The sequence below is a fragment of the Scyliorhinus canicula genome, chromosome 17, assembly GCF_902713615.1.
Source record: "Scyliorhinus canicula chromosome 17, sScyCan1.1, whole genome shotgun sequence".
NCBI lineage: Eukaryota > Metazoa > Chordata > Chondrichthyes > Carcharhiniformes > Scyliorhinidae > Scyliorhinus > Scyliorhinus canicula.
The window spans coordinates 18,145,815-18,169,523 of NC_052162.1; the positions used below are offsets into that span (position 1 = coordinate 18,145,815).

The following is a 23,709-nucleotide window of genomic DNA, read 5'->3' on the forward strand; positions in this document are numbered from 1 at the left end:
AAGTTAATCCACCATTTTCAAGTAACAGGCTTCATTAAAAAATATTTTATTCCATTCAAAGAAAATCAGGATATTCTGGACTGCCATTTTAATACACCAAAAATACAACAACTAGAATCTGAATCCCTACCTTGTTCCTCAAAGGCAAAGTCATCCGGCGAGCAGACCGACATTCTGCACACCTTACAGCACAATGCTGCTTTGACTCAGCTGATGGAACATTAAGGGAAAGAGATTTTTGGTCATACCAATGTTACTGACATAGTGGTAATCTCAGTAGTGTCCCCTGGCACAGAACTAAATGAAGCTCATTGTGACTAACAAGTCAAAACCTAATCCTTCAACACTAGCTAACCCCGACACAGTGTAGCCCTCAAAATTAAAGTCATAATTCTACCATGGGATGTTGATCTACATCATACTGACCACAAACAATTGAGGTTCCAAATCTGGTCAATGCTAAGTTAGTTGACTTCATTGAAGACCGCAATAAGGCACTAAAATTGGCCTCATCGTCCTAGGTTAAGGAGGCGAAAAAGAGATCCAACTGCTGCTGGAAAGTGCATTTGTACGTTTATCAGCTGAGGACATATTGGGCGAACTCGAATATCCACTACATTCAAAGAACATACTGTCACCAAGCAAATGGCTCACATGAAGAATCAGCAGTTCAGCAAGGTATCAAGGGCACCCGACCCCAATTCCTAGCGATGAGGTGAGTAGGGTAGAAAGAATACTGTCTGTACGTCAAACAGGATATATATAGTCTGTTAAGCATCAGCAACTGTAAAAAGGACAGTTAAATTATTTAGAGCATAAATATTGCACTCTGGAACTATCAAAATGGAAAAAAATACAATTCTGTTCCAAATGTCATTCATTTTGCAAACAATTTCCCATTAGTCTAATTGATTCTTGTGATTAGGGACTCTGAAGGATGAGGCAAGTTTAGGTCTCAACTACATTTTATTCCACTGTTGGGGAGGTTGTGATGAGAATTAAAAATCTAGTGCAAGATGTACATCAATGAGAGACTTCCATCTAAAACAAACAACAGTATTAAAAAAATATACACTACCTTTCCAGATCAACCGTCATAATTTTAATGGATTTCACCCCTTGCCCCCTAATTGAGATGAACCACATCAAAACAGTTGTTAGTTCGCTAGTAATTTTAACAGTGGCAGTTTATTACCATTTTTTGTAAATAACACAGACAGTTATCTTTATACAAGGAAAAAGGTGATGCAGAAATACTGAGACAGTTCATTTTGGATGCCTTATTTTGAACATCTACCTCACTGATGACAATTTGAAAACTGTAAATAATAGATGTAAATAAACTTCTATTGCAATTGAGAAACCATTTACAATAACTGAATTCAGATTACTGGGGGAAAGTCTCGCTTCGGAAGAAAACTGCACATAAATAAAAAGGAAAAATTGGGCGGAGTTCTGCATCAATTTGAAGAACCTGGCACGACCAATTCAAATCGGCAAACCTGTCCTTCCTGTGCAAGCTGGTTCATAATATCATCTACACGGACTTTTCTGCTCACAACCAAATAGCGCTCCTTTCCTTTTCCATAGGATTTACTCTTGAGGCCATACTTTGCAGACATCTGATGGATTTGCATTCGCTCGTCGTTGGTCAGCTCTTTGGAAAAGGTCAGCTCTTCCTGCTTGTCTGAGTGGGCATAGTTTTTGATAAGATCTTCTATATCGCGCTTATTTAATTTAGAACCACTCTTGCTCGTCTCCGAACCCAGACCCTCCCTCTTGAACTGTTCTTTTACCATGATTGGCTCTGCAATACCCTCACCCTCTTTCCCTAAACCACCCCCCTTCCAACCCATTTTTCGTAAAAGCTGATTGCCAATGTTGTCCTCGGAGATCTTTTGTTTAAGAGCTTCTTCTGCTGATCGTCCAAGAATTGCACTTCGAGAGATGGCTGCATCGGTGTTCCCGGGCTTGCTTGATTTTACAACTGGTTGCGTTTCCCTCAGTATACTCAAAGCTTTTTCTGCCGCGGTGTGCTTCACCAACTTTTTTGTTCCATAAGCCTCAGCAATAAAATGGTCTTCAATAAAAACACGGCACTGCCAGACCTGAGTGGGTGTCATCTGAAACTTGTAATCCACAGTCATTCTGTTGAATTGAGCAGAATTGTTCAGAATGCAGACGGCATTTTTTGCAGTCTCCAAAATGACAAAATCCATCCAGTGCTTCTTTTTAAGTTCCTTTGACTGTCGATTGCTCTGTTTGGTTGTTTCATTTCCTTTATTGACTGCATCTCTGTCTTTAGTTTCTTTGCTTGACATTTTCTCATCTGGTTTTTTGAGGGCAGGTGGAATGTCATTTCGAGGGGCGTTTTTTTCACACAATATTAAGTCATCAATACAACTGCTTTTACACTTGCGCTTCACAACCTCAACCATCACATCTTTAAGGAACAACTTTAAGGCTTGCTCTGAGGCCCTATCGCGAGCTCCAATTTTGCTGCCAGCGTAACCTGTAGCCAAGTAAACCCCCTGACACCTCAACTCACAGGCATAGCCATCTGTCAAGACTTTCTTGTTTTTTGGTACATCAGCTGGAGGGATCTCCTTCAGCGATACGTAGAAATACTGAGGGTTTGTTTTACATGTCTGAATGCAGCTGCTTAGGACATCACTGTGGTTCAGCTGGTTACTGAAGCCTCCAATAGAACTAAGTTTTCTTGACACAGCTATCTGGAGCATATTAAAGAACGTTTGTCGGCTCTTTATTGCAGATGGAGAAAACCCATCAGCTGGAGATGCCTTGTTTGTCAATGGTTCCGGAAATATTGACTTACTTGCATTTTTCTTGGAAGATTTTCTACTCTTCGACCGTTTGGTCTGTGTGAAACCCAGGCCCTTGTAGCCCTGTTTATTGGCAACTGGGATCTTCGAAAAATCCGGTCCCCTCATTGTTGGATAAAGATCTGACGGATTGGAATGATAAGCCTCATACTTCGCAGAATAATTCTGCTGTATTTTAGACATGTAAGTGCTTAGACAGCTTATCCCATTAATGCAGTTTCCACCTTTGGCTTCCTCTCCTCTATCGCTGAAGAGGGTTTTGTATAAGGAGTCATAATCAAATGGGCTAGAATTCTGAGAAGAGGCAGGAACCAGCGGGCCATTTGAAGTTTTGCTAGATTTGTTCATTTTAGAGTTGGGAGGAGATTCTGTTTTCATCGCTTTCTCCTCGGTTTTAATCAAACAATTTGAATTATCTTCATCTAAATCTGCCCACCTTCGTGGCTTGTCTGATTCATTTGGCTTTTTCTTCACTTCATCCTCCGCCTTGGTGCTGCTACTAACAAACGCAACTGGCTCAAAGCGAAATCTAGGGCGGAATAAAGGAGGTTTCCGCTTTGCTGTTGGATTTTCACCTGAGAGGGTGGACACAGATAGAGCGAGTGTGTTAGGTCGTATTTTCAAAACATTGGCTTACAAGTTATCCCTTTTATTTTTAAAGAATCAAATCTGAAAACTTCAGCAATATATGCCAAAATATTCCTTGTTCCTTTGCTGATCTGTCAATATTCATACAATAGCTGGTAAAACCTCCATAACTTTAAATGGTACACATGTGCTGTCTTTGTAGACTCCATTTTCTGTAGTCAAATTGTATGTGCTTGTTTCAATAGCATCTTTGGAATAAGATTCCCAACTGATTTTAAATGCTAGATCATGTGGAGATGTCATGAGAAATGTCCATAAGGAGCACTAGCTTAATTCCAGAGAGCTAAAGTAAGCAATTATCTCAATAGTTCAAGTTAACCTTTCCCTGGCTATAGGTGTTAGTTGTTAAACCTAAAGAAACACTAGCAAAGTTACTTGCTGCATAAAGTACATTTCTTCCAATGTCATTGCAAATATCCTGACATACATTTTAGATCTCAAGTGCTACCACATTATAGGATCCTTTGATGTGTTTCAATTTACATTTTGCGAAATTGATGAATGTCAAAGTATAATCTATGCTTGATGATTACAGAGTAGACAAAGAGGCATTGATGTCCCTATTGTGATATGATCAAGTGCAAGATTTAGCAGTTATAGGATCACTGTACTTGCTCCAGAATCTGAAAATTGTCCAGAAATCCTCCACATGCCCAATATTTCACTGGCAATATATGTTGTTGAAGTCTTTACAACTAATTGTTACATTATAGCATGTACCAAGATGAAAATGGACAATTCTGTAGAATAAGAGTCAGCCCATCAGTTTGAATACTGAGGAAAGGGAATTATAAATTTTTAAATAGTAATTTACAGCATAAAGCAGTCTGTTCGGCCGTACTGGTATATGTCAGTGTTTATGTTTCACACCAGCCTCCTCCCGCTGTACTTCATTGCACAGCAGTAATTTCTCCTTCTCTTCCTTTCTCCCTTACGCGTTTATCAAGTTTGCCATGAAATGTATTAGTTTCCCCTCAAAATGCATACAAGAGCAATCACTAGCATTGTAAAGATAAGACACTGCAATGGAAATTTTGGAAAATGATTTTAAAAGACAGAATTTTAGTTATTAAAAATCAAATGCATTATGGCAGAACAATCTAATTGCCAAATGGAATAAGGATGGAAATTGGGGCTCAGTGAAAAATCCACAATGTTTTTTTTCCACTGTTTGGGCAAAAGCAGCAAAGACTGAGCAGAAGGATGTTCTCTCTCGCTCCTAGCTAAAAAGCTTTGATTTTCAAACCAGTTGATAGTAGGTACGCACCCAGGAAACAAAAGTGCCCATAATATGGCAAACTCATTTAAGCCTGCAATGGTTACTGTTAATTGAAGCAAATGCATAGGGAATTAATGGGTTTGCTCTTCCCAGATTGAGGTTGCTGGTGCAGGGAAGATGGAGTTTTAGTCTGCAGCTCTGTGCTCTAACCAACCTGAGAGGTTATGCAGTCGCTGCATATTCATCTCCAACACCGACACATCCAATAGGAGCAACATTAAAAGGAAATAGATTTAGAACAAAAAGCGTGTAAAACTTTCTTTCGGGAAAAAAAGGGTGGTTGTGAATTAAGGACAGATGCAAAGACCACATCAACAACTGGTTGAATGAGGTGATTGAACAAAAGGAAAATAAGGAGATATTGGAAAAAAGGCAGGACTCTGCTGCTTGAACAGAGAATAAACATAAACTGCTTGGTCCAAAAGCTACCTGTTTCCGGGCTGTAAATACCAACATAATAGGAGAGAACTTTTCACTTACCGTTGTCAGAATTGGATCTTTTATTCGTTGCGCTGCCGGGTACTAACTCGCATGATCCGATGTCACCAACATCAATACCTTCTGCCATTCGAAAGACCTTTTCTAAAAGATCTGGGCTGTATCTATTAATAAAAACAAACATGCCATCTTTATGCACAACTTCTTCACCATCATTTTCACTTCTTGTCTAATGATTTGAATGCAATACACCTAAAACTATATACAAGGTATACTGACACATAATGGTTAACTGTGCTTTTCTTTTTGAAAACCTATTTTGCAGCTTTGCCCCATTTTCCCACCACATCACCCTGTCTTTAGTTGATAGAGAAAAAGACCCACCAAAGATGCAACAATGAGTGCACCAGGAAGTACAGCCAGGCTGTGAGAAAGGCACCCTCTTCCATTTTAAGAGGGAACCTTGTCCAATCTTGTCGCGTAGCAGTAAAGGATATTGTGAGTCCTGACTGAACCAAGGTTCAAAAGTTACACACCATCCTAGCCTGGGTATTTATCACCATTGTTTCATCAAACTCCAAGAACTCCCAAACTAATAACATTGCAGAGGCATGTTCACTACAGAGACTGTCAGAGGACGGTTCACCACCACCTTCTCACAGGCAATTAGGGTTATGCACTAAACATCAGCCTTATCAGAGGCAACTATATCCTGGGAATGAATGGGGGCAGTCAAAAGTCAGGGTAGGGATTTTATGGGAGAGATTTGGAAAATCTGTGCAGTATCAAGAATCTGAACAAAAACCAAAGTCAAATGCTTAATGCTTGTTATATAACTAAAGTGATTATGCTTCTCAATGATAAGAACCAAGAAAGGGAACAGAATACCCAAATAAAAATGCATTGATGACTGGACAAATTCAGAAATAGCCAGAACAAAGATAAATCCAGTTTCTCTGATTATTTGATTTATACGTCATGCACCTTTAAATGTGCGTCTATTTTTGTTTCTGCAACTAAGAACGAACATGCTAGGCAGGCATCTTTTAAACTCCTTCAAATGAGATATTAACATCCCTTCAAGTGGATGTAACAGATCCCATGCCACTATTTCAAAGGGAAGGTGTTCGCCCAGGATTCCTAGCCAATATTTATCTCAATCAACACTGTAAAAACTGGTTATCTGCTCTAATACCACAGCAGGGCAGCATGGTAACACAGTTGCTTCACAGCTCCAGGGTCTCAGGTTCGATTCCCGGCTTGGGTCACTGTCTGCGCGGAGTCCTCTCCGGGTGCTTTGGTTTCCTCCCACAGTCCAAAGATGTGCAGGTTAGGTGGACTGGCCATGCTAAATTGCCCTCAAGTGTCCAAAAAAATGTTGGATGGGGTTGCTGGGTTATGGGGATGGGGTGGGAGTGTGGACTTGGGTAGGGTGCTCTTTCCAAGGGCCAGTGCAGACTAATAAGCCAAATGGCCTCCTTCTCCACTGTAAATTCTACGATTCTATTTGTGGGAACTTGTGTTTAAGTTGGCTATTATGGTTTCTTCATACTACAACTATGACATTTTAAAAACTCTTAGCCAGCTATAAAGCAATTTGCAATATCCAAGAGGTAGGGAACGGTGGCACTATATAAATACAAGACTTTCCCTAATTTTATTCACCTATGAAAGTGATAATTCAGGGAAGGTTGAATTGCCTCTGCAGTTTGTAAACAAAGGTAAATGTCAAAGGTGCATTCATAGAAAGCCTCTCATCCTCAGGACATCCCAAAGCTCTTTACAACTAATCAATGACCTTTGAACTGTAGCCCCATGTGCAAATGTGGCTGCCAACTACTGCATAGTAAAAACTCCACAAACAGCAAATTAACAAATGATCTGACAATCTGTTTTCAACTGTGTGAGAAAGGAATGCTCTCCAGGATAGAAGGTGCACACACACACATTTGTAAACAGTGCTACAAGATCTTTTATGTCCACGTTAGCTAGCAGGAGCTTGGTTTAACACTTTGCCCACAGGTCAGTTCAGAATGTTATATCCCCTCAATATGGCACTATCATCAGCATTGTGTTCAAGTCCATAGTGGTTTGAACCCACAATCGTACACAGTAACTAAGCCAAGCGATAATTAAAAGTCAAAATAAACTGAGCAATTTATTTTTTAAATCCATGAATGGGTTTGTATCAATGTTCATGTCTTTTACTATAGAAAACACTATATTTGGTTAAAATATTATCTACAGTGCTAAGTGTTGCCACTTTGAAGAAAAGTTATATGTAGTCCCAACTTCAAACAAGTGTTGCAAACGATTTTCAAATGTGCAAAGATTAGATTTTAATGTGTAGAAGTGATTTTTAAAAAACAAAAATTACACCTCACAAATCTTGATGCTCGCTTATTACCCCTCATCTTTAACAAGAGACCTGCGATAACACCAAAAAGTGGGTGAGTAGCTCAAAGCAGTGTTACATTTACACGGTTTATAAGACTGTTACATTTTGGGGTCGTCTTTAATTTAAGTTAAACAAAGTGGTATTTGTCCTGTTCTGAAGTCTGTCTGCCAGTACGCTTGGGTGGTTTGATTAAGAGATTAAAGGGGGCCCAGATTGTTTCACTGGGAAGGTGGTGTAAGTTTACATTTGGAGACAATGGTAGAATCCTGTGTGTTAACAGTGGATAGATTAAGCCTCCAAAGTCCCATGAAAAGTGCTGAAAATGTACGACTGTAAACAGTTGTGCTTTAAACTGTCCATTTAGTTCCAAGATAACGGAAGTTGGGTTCCAAAGATAGCTAAATCATCTCTACCTGGATACAAGGCCCATGTGAGTCACATTGCCATGGTGAATGACTATGAGATAGGAAGGGTACAGAGGAAGCTATTGTGATAATGGATTACAAGATTTTCTAAACTATCACTGAATATTACAGACATGTTATGGTGTCAGGATCCCAGAGATACAGTCGAGCCAGAGATCAAAAGTCTAATATTTTGCTGTGCCAGAACGTCGGTGAAGCTCACACCTGACTGAAAAGACCAAATTTGGGAGGGATTAAAACGAAGCCGGAAGATTCACCTAGCTTGCACAAAGGAAGGATCACCAATAATATGCTGACTACGAAGAACAGTTCTGGGATTAGAAGTTATCAGACTAAGAAAGAGAAATAACAGAAGTAAACCTTTGAATCATTCTGGACTGAAACTGGGAGAATTAATTGTCTCCTGAAAGAACAGTGTAACACACACCTCGGGTTTCCTCGGTTGAGCTAAAAAATAGCGTGGGTATTCCATTGTTTGGTTTAAAATAGTTTAAAATAAAGCTTTCTATAAATGTTAAATTTCTGCCGCCGGTGGTAGAAATGTTCAAAGATGCAATGGTTATGGGGGTTTTGCCGAGAACGATGGGGCAGGCCTCCATCTCCCTGCTGCTAAAGAAGGATAAGGACCTGGTGGAGTGTGGATCGTACAAGCGCATATCTCTACAGGCGCTAAGCTATTGGCAAAGGTGCCGGTGCTAAGGTAGGAGATGTGCATGTAGTAGCGTATCATTTTAGGTATCTGGGGATGCAGGTGGCCCGGGATTGGGCAGTTCTTCGGATATTGAATTTTCCAGGCCTGGTGGGGAGAGTGAAGTCGGATTTGTTGAGGTGGGACAGTCCGCCTCGGTCATTGGCAGATCAGGTGTAGGCAGTTAAGATAAACATTTTGCCGCGGTTCTTGTTTTAATTTCAGTGCCTGCCAGCCTCCTCCACCCCATAAAGCGTTTTTCAAGGGGTTGGATAGGCTGATATCTTCGTTCATTTGGGCAGGGAAGGTGGCCAGGATAACAGAAGGTGGGACTTCAGAGGGCATGGCAGTTTGGGGGGAGGGGTTAAGGCCTCCCGAATTTGATGTAGCTGTCACTGGCCGGCAAATGCGGTACAGGTTGGAATAGAGAGGTGGTGGCTCTGTGGGTGAGGTTGGAGGCGGGTTCGTGTAGGAGGTCTGGGTTGCGGATGCTGGCGACAGGGCAGTACTCAGGAAGTCCTGTGGTGGTGGCTACGCTGAAAATGTGGAGGCAGCTCCGGCAGCACTTCAGGTTGGGAGCAGGGTCGAGGGTGATGCCAATCAGGGGGAATCGTGAATTCGAGCTGGGTAGGATGGAGCCGAGGCTCCGGGGATGGGAGGAGAATTAGGGAGATGAAGAATCTGGTTTTGGCACAGTGGTTTGCGAGCTTGAAAGAGTTGAATGAGAAATTTGGACTGGCGCGGGAGGACAGTTTCCGGTATATGCAGGTGCAGGATTTTGCGAAGGTTTTCCCAACCTTTGCGACAACGCATGCCTCCTCGTTGTTGGAGGCGGCGCTGTCGCCGGGGGGGGGGGGGGGGGGGGGGTCAACTTGCCGATTTATGGTTGGATTGTGGAGGATAAGGTGTCCATGAAGGGGATTAAGGCTAAATTGTAAGGGAAGTTACAATTAACAGCGGCATTGGAGGAGGGATTGTGATTTGAGGTGCTGCGGAGGGTGAATGCCTTGACCTTGTGTGTGAGGCTGGGGTTGATACAGTTGAAGGTGGTGCACAGGGCACACCTGACAAAGTCAAGGATGAGCCAGTTGCTAGAGGGGATGGAGGACATCTGTGAGCAGTGTGGGATGAGCCCCGCTAATGTTCTAGTTTTGCCCAAAGTTGGAAAGGTTCTGGAAGTCAGTTTTCAGCACCATCTCGGCGATTTTGTACGCAAGTGTGAAGCCTGGAGGCCATATTTGGGGTGTCAGACTGGCTGGAGTTGCAGATGGGTGTGGGGACAGATGTTTTAGCCTTTGTCTCGCTGATTGCTTGCAGGTAGGTCCTGCTGGGGTGGAGGTCAGCTTCTCCATCTTGGCCTCGATGTGTCAGGGGACCTTTTGGAGTTCTTAGCCCTGGAGAAGGTGAAATTTGCCCGGGGTTATTTTTAAGTTATCGGTCTCTACAGAGATGATAACGGACTGCCTCACTTACACTCCATTACTGTAAGGAAACACAGAGTCTGTTTTATAATTCTACACAGGACAAATACGAAACCAGGAATTCCCCATGTGAGAAAACCCACATGAATAACGTCAGGTACCACTCTGGGCACAAATGCTGCTCTACCCACTCTTCCCATCACCAAATCTGTGAAATGCTCAGAGATTACCAAAAGAAAGCATGAAAAACACAAACATACGAGTTGGTCAGAGATCACGTGACCCTTTGAGCTGACCGATTGTAATCTCCAGCCTGCCCACAATAACCTTTCACCTGCTTGTTTATTAAGAATCTATCTCCCTCTGCCCTAAAAACATTCAAATACTCTGTTTTTTGAGGAAATGAGTTTCAAAGACTCACGGCTCTCAGGGGAATAATTTCTCCTCATCTCTGCCTCAAATGGGCAATCCCTTATTTTTAAAACAGTGAATCCTAGTTCCACATTCCCTTATAAGAGGAAGCACCCTCTTCACATCCAACCTGTCAAGACTCCTCAGGATTTCATGTTTCAATAAAGTCACCACTTACCCATCTAAACGCCAGTGGATATAAGCCTAGCCTGCCCAATCTTTCCTTATAAGACAACCTGTCCATTCCTGGTCTTAATTCAGTGAACGTTCCTTGAACTGCTTATAATGCATTTTCGTCCTTCCTTCAACAAGACCAATACTGTACACAGTACGCCAGGTGTGGTCTCATTAGCGTTCTGGACAACGTAAACATAACCTCCCTTCTTTTGTAATCAATTCCCCTTGCAATAAATGATAACATTCTACTAGCTTTCTTAGATACTTGCTGTACCGGCATAATAGCTTTTTGTGATTCATCCACTAGGACGCCCAGATCCCTCCGCAGCTCTGAACTCTGCAATCGTCCACCATTTGGATAATATGCTTTTCTATTCTTCCTGCCAAAATGGACAATTTCACATTTTCCCACATTCTATGATTCTATTATACTTTATTTGCCAGGTCTTTGCCCACTCACCCAACTCGTCTCCCAACTTACAAAATAGGTAGAAAAGTAACAGCAACTAATTTAACAACCATACCGTGTCTCTTCACCCAAGTTATTTATATAAATTTTAAATGATCGATGGTCCAGCACTGATCCCGATGACACGCTACTCATTGCATCCTGCCAACTTGAAAAAGATTAATTTGTGGCTATTCTTTGGCTGGCTAACAAAGAAACTATCTTCTATCTATGCCAATATGTTACCCCCTACACCATGAGCTTTTATTTTCTGTAATAACCTTCGATGTGGCACCTTATCAAATGGCTTCTGGAAATCTAAATACAATGTATCCACCGGCTCCCCCTTTATCCACAGCACATATGACTCCTTCAGAGGACTCCTATAAACTGTTTAAACATGATTTCCCTTTTACAAAACCATGTTGACACTGCCCAATTACCTTGAATTTTTCTCAGTGCCTTGTTTATAGCATCTTTAATAATGGCATTTAATATTTTTCCTCTGGCAGTTATTAGGTAAATAGCCTGTAGCTTCTCGCTTCCTGATCTATTTTGAATACAGAAGTTATATTTGCAATTGTCTAATCTAATGGAACCTTTCTCTTATCTAGAGAATTTTGGAAAATTAAAACCAAGGCATCAGCTATCATACTAGGCACTTCTTTTAAGATCCTGGGATCCGGAGATTTGTCAGGCTGCAGCTCCAACGATTTGCCAAGTTCCTGGTGATTGCAATTTTCTGGAGTTCCACCTTCCATTTTATTTCCCCATAACATCATGCCAAGCCTTGTGTTTAATTATTGACCCCAAAACCTGGACCGTTCCTTTCCAAATGGTGTCAAAGTCAACATGTATTTTACTCTGGCAACCTATTCCACTGACAAGCATGAAAGCCGTACGTTCCAATCTGTACTGAACACTACTTGTAATTTATAATTATACAAAAGAAGTGCCTTCTTATGGGCTAAAGCTAGTTGTCACTCATGTTTGAGTGTTCTTCTGGGGTAGAGCCAATAATATACAATTCCACTGCTCTCAAAAAACTCCATGGGAGCATCAGTGGAATCTGCAATAAAGGCCGTGATAAAAACTAGCACGAGTAGGCAGTTCAGCCCCTCGAGCCTGCTCCGCCATTCAATATGATCTATTGGCCTCAACTCTACTTTCTTGCCCATTCTCCATAACCCATCAATCCATTACTAATTAAAAATCTGTCTATCTCCTCCTTAGGTTTACTCAATGTAGCTCCATCGCACTCTGGGGGAGTGAATTCCATATTTACGCAAGTAATTTTTCCTCATCTGTTTTAGATCTGCTACTCCTTATCCTGAAACTATGACCTTTTGTTCCAGATTGCCTCACAAGAAGAAACATCCGCTCTACATCCACTTTGTCAAAACCTTTTATCATCTTTTATACCTCAATTAAATCTCCTCTCATTCTTCTAAACTCGAGAGAGTATCGGCCTAAACTGTTCAATCTCTTTTCACAAGACAAACCCCTCACCTCTGGAATCAATCTAGTGAACTTCCTCTAAACTGCCCCTAATGCAAGTATATCCTTCCTCAAATAAAGCGGACCAAAAATGTACCCAGTAATCCAGATGTGGTCCCACCGATGCCTTGTACAGTTGCAGTAATACTTCCCTACTTTTATACTATATTCCTTTAACTATAAAGGCCCAAATTCCATTTGCCTTTCTTATCGTCTGCTGTATGTACCTGCATACTAGTTTTCTAAGATTCATGTACAAGGTCATCCAGATCCCTCTGTACCAAAGCGCTCTGAAGCTTCTCTCCATTTAGATAATAAATTGCCTTTCCATTTTTCCGACCAAAATGGGCGACCTCCATCTGCCACATTGTGGCCCCCTCACCTATTCTATGTCCATTTGTAAATTTCTTATTTCCTCATTGCAACTTACTATCCCACCTATTTTAGCGTCATCTGCAAATTTGTACCTTCCATCCCGACAGCCATGTGATTACTATATATTGTAAATAGTTGTGTGGCTCAAGGACTGAAGCATGTGGCACCCCACTAGTTCCATCTTGCCAACCAGAGAGACCAATTTATCCAGACTCCGCCTCTGTCAGTTAACTAGTCTTCTATCCAAGCTAATAAATTACCACTGATCCCACGTGATCTTACCTTGTGCATTAACCTTTTGTGCGGCACCTTATCAAATGCCTTCTGGAAGCCCAGATATACATCTACAGGATGCTCATGATCAACTTGGCTTGTTACATCTTCAAAGAACTCTAGCAGATTAGTCAAACATGATTTACTCTTCATAAAGCCATGCTGACTCTGGTGGATTGAGTTTTGACTTTCCAAATTTCCTGTTATTATTTCCTTAACAATGGATTCTTACAATTTCCCAACGACCGATGTTAAATTAACTGGCGGAGAGTTTCCTACTTTCTGCCTCTCCCTTTGTGAATAAAGGCGTTAAATCAGCATTTTTCCAATCCACTGTAACCTTTCCTGCATCCAGGGAATTTGGAATATTATAACCATTGGAGCCACAATCTCCACTGTCACTTCCTTTAAGAATCTGGGATGTAGGCCGTCATACCCTGGGGACCTGTCTGCCCTCAATCCTAATAGTTTTGTTTAGTACTTTTTCTCAATTGATGATGATTGTTCTAAATTCCTCCCTTTCTATTACCTCTGCATTACATGTTACTACTAGGATGGTACAAGTGTCCCCCACTGTGAAAACGGAGGCAAGATATTGATTTTGTGCATCTGTCATTTCTGTGCTCCCCATTAACAACTCCCAGCAAGGAACCAACATTAACTTTAGTTACTCCCTTCCTTTTTATATACTTAGAGGTTTTTGCTATCCTTGTTTACATATTTTGCACGACAATTCTTTCATAATTTACCTTTGCTATTTTTTTGTGAGGGCCACGAAGAATCCAGTACAAGTTTTTGTGAGGGCCACGAAGAATCCAGCACAAGTTTGTAGAGTCAAAAGAAATAACTTTATTTAAAATTCCATATATACAACGGCAGCAGTACTCCAGCACTGCTCTCTCCTCTAGCTGGTTCCACACTGGCCAGCTCCTGCGCTCTCTCAGGACAACACTATCTGAATAGCCTATTGAAAAGTCAATGTCGGCTCAGCTAACAACTTCCTCTGGGTTGCCGTGTTGTTAAGCGATCTGACAAAGTCTTACCATAGTCACAGTACTCCGCAATCCTGCGTAGCCTGGATTAAAACCTCAGGAAGGGATTCTCCTGGGGTCGCCTTTGCGGTATTAAACCGCTAACGCTGGACTATCGTGGACGGGTTGGGTTAAAATGTTGCCCCACCAAGGTCACAAGTTCATCAAACGTCTTGCTGTCAGGCATAGCTGGGTATGCAAGGCTCTGAAACACCCCAAATGCATGAGCAAAATGACCACCTGGCGTAACGTTTTCGGTGCTGCTATTCGCCCAGAAGTAACGTATCCGTTGTGCACACTGGTTCCAACTTTCCAGTGCAGCATCAAAGACATCCAAATGTCCATAAAGAGTCATGATGCAACAGAAAAAACCTACCAACCTGTATCCAACAAATGTCCAGGGAGGTGGCTTCAGCAGCCTGCACAGCTATCTACTTTAACCCTCGTCGCCAGTTTTGTGAGGGCCACGGAGAATCCAGCACGTGTTTGTAGAGTCTAAAGAAGTAACTTATTTACAATTACATATATACAACAGCAGCAGTACTTCACCGCTGCTCTCTCCTCTAGCTGGTTCCACACTGGCCAGCAGTATTTTTGCAGGTGACTCTGCTAATGATGTCTCTGCCCTCCTCATTGAGGGAGCTCATACTCACTAAGGATTGTGGGATAGTGAAATAGTCCCCAGCCAATAGTATTCAGGCACTTTCTTAAAATTATTTTTTAATAACCGTTTGTTGTTCTTTAAAAGTTTCCTAATCGACCAGTCTGCCGCTGGCCTTTGCAATGGGGTAAGGACCCTTCTGCAGAGAGGTTGGAAAAGCTATTGCTGTGTGCTGGACAGTTAAAAGAAGGCTTTGCACTGGTTTGGTTGCAGGCGCAGATGATAATCCTGTATTCCAAAAGGTTGCTGTAGGCCAATGAGAAAGAATTGCAACAATTGCTTTGGAGAATAGTGTAAAGGACTGTCATCTCACGTTGAAGTTGTCCATCTTGAATAAGATTCTTGAAGCACAGATTTCCCCCATTACTTCAGAGCTGTAGTGTGGTTTCTTTATCCAGGAGGAGGAATCCCAGTGAGCTGAAAACTACTGAGGAATCTCATCAATATTAATTGTTCTTCTGGTTGGAAAAAGCAAACATAGTGAACATTGGAAGGTCCCTGCAGTAACTATAAAGGACAAATGGATTCAATCTTGTGAGGAATGTTCAAGTCAAGTTGCCACTCTGTGATCACCGAAGGAAAAGCACTCGAGGTCAGCTGCTTACTTGAACCACTACAATCCATGAGACAAAAGTACTTTCAACAATGTTATGGTATGGAGTTATGGGAGTTTGAGCCAGAAATAATGATGGAATGGTGATATTCGTCCAAATCAGGTTGGTATGAGACCTAGTGGGAAACTTGGAAGTGCTGGGATTTCAATGCACCAGCTGGCATTGCCCTTCTATGTGGCAGAGGTTGAAGGTGTGGGAGATGGTGTTGAAGAATATCAGGTGGGTTTGCAGTGTGATCTATAGACAGTATACATTGGGGCCACGGTGGATGTTTAAGCCAATGAAAAGTTCCTGTCAGCTGGTGTCCAACCGAGTACTCAAATCTACACTTGCTTAGTGAGTCAATGGCTTGTCAGATGGACAGCAGAGCCCATTGGGAGACTCCAAAACCACAAAATTGTTCTCAGGAAATCAGAATCCAATTTAACCCTCTGTGGCGGGCTTGCTATCCAATAACCGAGTTAGGTAGGTCCGCAGTATTTCGAGACACTTGATGCACAAAGCCGACAATTTGTGTTTATCTTGACAAAATTGAGCTGAATGACCTCCGGGAGATTTTGGTTTAAATATGAAATTTAACTTTCTCATTCACAATTAACCAGGAGCCCAATTACAACAGAATTAGGAAATGCAGCCCATAAACCAGAAGAGTAAAATCCTATGAGGTAAAGATTCAGTAAAAGGGTTGGCCTGCCAATGAATGACCAGCTGATTAATGGCATCCAAAATAGACCAGTTTCTGGATGCCAAAATTCTTCCCACTTGGCTTTGAATAATCGACAAGCGAATTTTGCTGTAGTAAATATGGTGGTTTCAGCTGAACAAAGTTACCAGTGCTCTGGATTAAAGCAAATTACTGCAGATGCTGGAATCTGAAACCAAAAGAGAAAATGCTGGAAAATCTCAGCAGGTCTGGCTGCACCTGCAGGGAGAGAGAAGATCAACGTTTCGAGTCCAGCTGATACTTTGTCAACACTACTGCCGATCTTAGGCCCTCCACCAGTCCCAATCCCTCATTTCTTCTAGCCCCAGCCCTTGCCACATGTTCACCATACCCTCTGACCTTCCCCTCTCTGAGGCTGAGCGTGCTGTTTTCAGTAAAGGACTCAGCTTTACGTCCCCACCTCAATAAATTCTGGGCTTGACATGATGTTGAACTCTTTCATGTTCTCTTTGGGCAAGAGTCCTCTCACCATTCCACAGATCTTTTCATGTGCCTCCAATTGGACACCCCCGCCGGGACAATCATCTGCCCTCGATCTTTTCATTGAGAACTGTCGACGGGACATTGGCCGTCTTAATTTTTCTGCCCCCTCACCCATTCCAACCTCTCTCATTCCGAACTTTCCACTCTTCACTCCGTCAGGTCCAACCCCGACTTTGTCATCAAACCTGCCGACAAAGGGGGTGCTGTTGTCACCTGGCGTATTGGCCTCTACCTCGCAGATGCTGAGTGCCTACTCTCAAATACTTCCTCCTACCTCCCCACTGGACCATGACAAGACCACTGAACATCAAGCCATTATCTACAACACTGTTAGCGACCTTAATGCTTCCAGATGCCTTCCCTCTACAGCAGCCAACCTCAGTCTCCCAACCCCAGACAGCCCGCTTTTACCTACTTCCCAAAATTCACAAAATGGACTGTCCCGCCAGGCCCATTGTGTCAGAATCTCCTGCCCCACCAAACTTATTTCCTCTTATCTTGACTCCATCCTCACTCCTCTGGTCCATTCCCTCCCCACCTACATCTGGGATTCCTCTGATACCCTGCGTCATATTGACAGTGCTAACTGCCTCCTATTCACCAAGGATGTGCTCTCTCTACACCTCCATCCCACACCAGGATAGCCTGAGAGCTCTTTGCTTCTTTCTCAAAAAGATGCCTGGACAATTGTCATCCACCACCACTCTCCTCCGCTTGGCTGAACTTGTTCTGTCTCTCAACAACTTCTCCTTTAACTCATCCCACTTTCTCCAAAACAAAAGTATAGCAATGGGTACCTGCATGGGTCCTAGCTACGCTTGCCTTTTTATGAGGTATGTGGAATATTCCTTGTTCCAGACCTACCCGGGTCCCCTCCCACAACTCCTTTACCAGTACATCAAATACTATTTTGGTGCCGCTTCATGCTCTCGCCCAGACCTGGAAAAATTCATCAACTTCCCTTCCAGTTTCCACCCCTCCATCACTTTCACCTGGTCCATCTCAGACACTTCCCTTCTTTGACATTGCTGTCCCCATTAGACTAATATCCATTACAAGCCCACTGACTCCCACAGCTATCTGGACGACAGCTCTTCGCACCCTACACCCTTTAAGGACTCCATCCCTTTCTCTCAGCTCCTTTAACCTCCGTCGCACTTGATATCACTTTCCAAAGTGGTGCTTCAAAAATGTGTTCCGAGCTTTGACAAAGGGTCATCTGGACTCAAAAAGTGAGCTCTTTTCTCTTAGAGAGGCTGCCAGACCTGCTGAGATTTACCAGCATGTCTCTTTTGGTTACTAGTGCTCTGTACTGGTAGGGTGTATGATTTTAATTGGCTAAGCTCTAGCTGTACCTCAGCACACTCTTGGGAGAAACTAAACTTTGGTTCTTGTTAACTTGGGATAAGTTAGGGGCAGCATTGCTGCCTCAAGGCGCTGAGGACCCAGGTTTGATCCCATCCCTGGCTCACTGTCCTTGTGGAGTTTTCACAATTCTCCCTGTGTTTGCGTGGGTTTCACCTCCGCAACCCAAAAGATGTACAGGTTAGGTGGATTGGCCATGCTAAATTGCCCCTTAATTGGGAAAAAAAGAATTGGGTACTCTAAATTTATCTTTTAAAAACTTGGGATAAATTCTCAGGGTTAGATTAGTGAGGAGCATGCAATAGACATCACCAGAAATTCTACCTCTGTGGGTTGCTCAGTAGCTTGGCTGTGGGCTCTCAAATGTGGTCATGAATTTGTGACACACACACACACAAAGCTAACGAAAAAACTTGTGATCAATTAAGCCTTCTTCCACAACAGGCATCTCAATTGCTTTGTGATCATAAAAATGATTTTCTGGGTGGCACGGTGGTTAGCACTGCTGCCTCGCGGTGCCGAGGGCCTGGGTTCGAACCCGGCCCAGGAACACTGTCCGTGTGAAGTTTGTACATTCTCCCCATGTCTGCGTGGGTCTCACCCCACAACCCAAAAATGTGCATGGTAGGTGGATTGGCCACGCTAAATTGCCCATCAGTTGAATTTTTAAAAAATATTATTTTATTTAGTGGAGTGTTTTATTCCTCTAACTTCACGATTTCCATTCAATAACGGCAACATAAACACAGGGAACTAATAACTGTAAAAAAAAAGCAGACAGGATCCAAGGACAAATATGGTCTCTCACAACAAAACCCATTCTCCCATTCATTGACTCCATCTACACCTCACCCTGCCTGGGGAAAACAGGCAGCATAATCAAAGATCCCTCCCACCCGGCTTACTCACTCTTCCAACTTCTTCCATCGGGCAGGAGATACAGAAGTCTGAGAACACGCACGAACAGACTCAAAAACAGCTTCTTCCCCATTGTCACCAGACTCCTAAATGTTCCTCTTATGGACTGACCCCATTAACACTACACCGTGTATGCTTCATCCGATGCCAGTGCTTATGTAGTTACATTGTATATCTTGTGTTGCCCTATTATGTATTTTCTTTTATTCCCTTTTCTTCCCATGTACTTAATGATCTGTTGAGCTGCCCGCAGAAAATTACTTTTCACTGTACCTCGGTACACATGACAATAAACAAATCCAATCCAATCCGTTTCCACGCAAGACTGACTTACACAGGAAGCAATACCAGACCCTCAGTTACTGGCAAAACCAACTACATTCAAACATGGAACAAAACTTCCATTTCATTCATGCCAGGCAAAGCTATTACGGCCTCAAATGTTGTACATATAAAGCAAACAAGCATTTGCAAATCACTGACTCTCTGCTGAGGGACCCGAGAACCATTTTTTCAAACCAAATGCAACTTCAGAAAGAAAAGTCTGCCCTCGAGAGTTCTCACTGAATAAATGCAACTGTTGAAACCCTCTCCCCGAATATAAATGTGGGTAACGTTGGTAATTAACTTTTGATCAGCCGGCACAGACTTGGGGAAAGGTGCTCAGTGAATGCAAAGTGGTGAAATTATAGCTGGAAATTGGAAATTGTTGATGGGTCAACGCCCCACTCTGGGATTTGTTTGTGTATATATGTGTGGGCAAGGCACATGGGGAGAAATGGGGGCTGGGGTAGGTAACAAAGATCCTTTCAAAAATCCCTGCCAAAAGAAAAACTAAGCAGTCTCTTCCCAACCGTGGCACACATGAATACATGTGGTGGAAAAGGTTGGTCAGCTACCAGGTGGGGGTGGCAGACTGGGGAGTGAACCGGGTGAGGGGGTGCAAAAGATGAGCGGAGGGGGGGGGGGGGGGGGGGGGGTGCGTGAAGGAGGGAGCCCATGTAAAAGAGGGCGTCTGGGAAAGGGGGCATGGAGGAGGGGGTGCAGAGCAGCCAGGGGCATGCGGATAAGGAGAAACCGGGAACAGGTGCTCGGAGGGGACAGTCAGGCAAGGGCACACAAAGGAGGGAGCGGCTGGGGAGGGCCAGCAAGGGGGGCACACAGGAGCCGGCGGCCTGGGGGGGTGGGGGGCACACAGGAGGAGGCCTTGGGGGGGAGGGGCACTGGAGGCGGTGGCCTGGGGGGAGTGGGGGGCACACAGGAGGCCTTGGGGGGGGGGCACTGGAGGCGGTGGTCTGGGGGGGGGCACTGGAGGCGGTGGTCGGCACTGGAGGCGGTGGTCTGGGGGGGGGGCACTGGAGGCGGTGGTCTGGGGGGGGCACTTAGGCGGTGGTCTGGGGGGGGCACTGGAGGCGGTGGTCTGGGGGGGGCACTGGAGGCGGTGGTCTGGGGGGGGCACTGGAGGCGGTGGTCTGGGGGGGGCACTGGAGGCGGTGGTCTGGGGGGGGGCACTGGAGGCGGTGGTCTGGGGGGGGCACTGGAGGCGGTGGTCTGGGGGGGGGGCACACGGGAGGCAGCGGGGGGGGGGCACACAGGAGGTGAGAGGCGCCATGTGGTGAATGGGGAAAATGAGATGTAGTCAGTTGTGCAATAAAAGGCCTGGAGTCTGGCCCCGCAGCCCGGGCCTGGAGTCTGGCCCCGCAGCCCGGGCCTGGAGCCTGGCCCCGCAGCCCGGGCCTGGAGTCTGGCCCCGCAGCCCGGGCCTGGAGTCTGGCCCCGCAGCCCGGGCCTGGAGCCTGGCCCCGCAGCCCGGGCCTGGAGCCTGGCCCCGCAGCCCGGGCCTGGAGCCTGGCCCCGCAGCCCGGGCCTGGAGCCTGGCCCCGCAGCCCGGGCCTGGAGCCTGGCCCCGCAGCCCGGGCCCGGAGCCTGGCCCGGGCCTGCAGCCTTTCCCCGCAGCCCGGGCCTGCAGCCTTTCCCCGCAGCCCGGGCCCGCCGCTCACTCACTGACTCACCTGCAGCCCAGAAAGATATGGTTGGTCCAGACCATGGAGAGGGCAAGCAGCTGCTCCGTCCTGTTACCCGGGTATTCCTGGACATGGCGGACGATGAACTGCCTGCGGATCCACCAATGTTTGTCACTCTCCGAGAGGCCGCGGTACTGATCCACCGCCTCGGCCAGCTGCCGCTTCGGGCCGGCCTGCGACTCCACGCCGGCCGCCATCTTAGAGGCCCCGGCCAGGGGTGGGGGGAGAGACACAGAGGGAGAGAGAGGGGGAGAGTCAGCCGCCTCCCCACCACACAGACCGCCAGCCGACCCGGACACCGAGCCCCGCTCTGAGCCACACAAGCGCCTCACGAAGGCCTCACACTCCGACCACCGCCTGCCAGCCGCCCGCTCTGACTGCCGGAGGCCGGCCCGCCAGCGCCCCTAGTGTTGGCGCTCTGGAGGCGCCAGTGCGCGGCTCCCCCTCCCGCCCCTCCCCCACTGCCAGCCGCCACAATGTCCCTGCTCTGCTGTCACAAACACTCCCCTGACAACATCCAGACAAGCAGCAAAGCCAGGCAGAGCCAGCACACATCACAACTCACTGCAAAACATCATTCTGCGCATATTGCCACCTCCACTCTCATGGCAGATTGCAAGACACAATTCAACTTGCCCATATTGTTGTTTCTGTTCTTCTGTAGGAAACCTGAGACCCAATCTGTACACAGCAAACTCTCACAAACAAGTCACCAGATAATCTCCCTTTGTGAGGTTGATTCAGGTATAATTCTGGACCAGGCCACCAGCAATAACTCCCCTGCCCTTTTTCAAAATAGATCTTCTAGGTCTACCTGAGAGGGCAGGCACCACCTCAGTTTAATACCACCTCCAAAGGATAACGCCTCCAACAGTGTAGAACTCGCTCAGTACTACACTACAGTGACAGCCTTGAATTTTTTCCCCAAAAGTTTTGAAGGGAGACTTAAACTCAGGCCCTTCTGGCTGAGACAGGAATGCTTCCAATTGAGCATTGGTTTCCACCTAGAATTAAGCATTAGCAGGTATAGCGTGTGGTGGCAAGGGTCTTAGCCAACATAGCTCTTCATCTGGGGGTCAGTGTTTTTGGGCAAATTCACAGACTGCTGTGTACAGATTGGGTCTCAGGTTTCCTAGAGAAGAACAGAAACAACAATATAATTAGTGAGCCTTGAGAGGAACATAGGTGAATTAAGGGCAGGCAACTTCCAATAGTTTAAAGGCAAGTCATTTAAGAAATATTACAGTTTTTTTGACAAAGCATTTGAATGCAGTGGTGGTAATTTATGCACATGGCTTCCCAAAACAGTCCCCTATCTCTCCAATCAGATGGCAGAGGTGACGTTTGATAGATAGACTGTGAGGTGCCTTATGTCTAACAAAAAATGTCAAATCGTATCATTGTCGGGGCTTGTTTAGCATAGTGGGCTAAACAGTTGACTTGTAATGCAGAGCAAGACCATTAGGGCGAGTTCAATTCCTGTACCGGCCTCCCCGAACAGGCACCGGAATGTGGCAACTAGGGGTTTTTCACAGTAACTTCATTGGAGCCTACTTGTGACAATAAGCTTTTATTATCTGTGATTGTGGTGCATTATTCCATCTCATCCTCTTTGACCCCGGTAGCTTTTGACACTGCTGCACAAATCATCCTCTGCCAATGTCCTTCTTCCTTGACCACCTTGTGGAGTTGGCCTCACTTGATTCCATTCTGATGTACGCAATTGTCACCAGAGCATCTTCACAAATGGCTTCTACTACTTCCACTCTGGAGTTCCCCAGGCTGTTCCTCTTTCTTATCTCCATGCAACATTTTGGTAGCATTTTAATTGGAACTGAGGTCAGTTTCCACAAGTATGCCAACACCTCTTAGCTCTCTCTGTCTCTTCCTACCTCTCTGCTGTTTCTATTGTCAGACTGCTTGCTCACTGTAAAATGTTATGGATAGCTGCAATTCCCTCCTGTTAAACATTGAGAAGACTAGAGATATTGGGCATGATTTAACCAAATGGTAACTATGTCCCATAGTGAGCACGTTTAGTTGCGTGTTTCCTGGCGCTTGTAGCGCCGAGAAACACAACGCTATCTAACGTGACTCCAGTTACATACAGGGCCTTAGCGGGGAATGTGTGGCCAAAGCCACACTTAGCCCCATTTCCTGCACCGAGGAGCTCCGCTCGCCATAACTCCTCAGTGTAGGGAGAGATTGGGACGCCATTTTTAAATGGCATCCCAATCACTCAAGCCCCCTACCTGACCCTCGAACCACCCCCAAGACCCAATTCACTGTAACGGGGTCTCCATGCCCCCCTCACCCGTGCAGGGCACCCTCCTGCCTGATCACTGCCATGCGAGAAATGCCAGCCTGGCACCCTGGCAGTGCCCCCGTCAGCTGGTGGTTGCTCCTGGGCACTTTGGTAGTGCCAGGCTAGTACCCAGATGGCACTGCTGGGTACAGTGGGAGGATTGCATCAGCAAATACCCTGAAGTCTTCAAGAAGAGCCTTGGAAAAATTATAGGAGCCAGAGCCAAAATTTATGTCGACCCCAATGCTATGACTGGTTTTAGA

The 23,709-nt window shown here is 44.9% G+C and overlaps 1 protein-coding gene across 1 annotated transcript; it reads right to left on the bottom strand.

Annotated features, from left to right (window-relative positions):
• Positions 1–30: 30 nt before the first annotated feature.
• Positions 31–21,546, bottom strand: nkrf (NFKB repressing factor). Its single transcript, XM_038775072.1, has 3 exons — positions 21,130–21,546; positions 5,251–5,372; positions 31–3,418 (listed from the first exon to the last, which is right to left on the bottom strand). The coding sequence occupies exons 1-3, from the start codon at positions 21,336–21,338 to the stop codon at positions 1,461–1,463; spliced, it is 2,289 nt and encodes a 762-aa protein (XP_038631000.1). The 5' UTR covers positions 21,339–21,546; the 3' UTR covers positions 31–1,460.
• Between the last annotated feature and the right edge of the window lie 2,163 nt (positions 21,547–23,709).

Bases quoted from the DNA above. Each gene is read 5' to 3' on its own strand.
- nkrf (XM_038775072.1), bottom strand. From the start codon at position 21,338: ATGGCGGCCGGCGTGGAGTCGCAGGCCGGCCCGAAGCGGCAGCTGGCC. The intron at 5,373-21,129 runs GTGAGTCAGTGA...TTTTATTAATAG, and splicing joins CATATCTTTCTGGGCTGCAG to ATACAGCCCAGATCTTTTAG. The intron at 3,419-5,250 runs GTAAGTGAAAAG...CCACCCTCTCAG, and splicing joins AAGATCCAATTCTGACAACG to GTGAAAATCCAACAGCAAAG.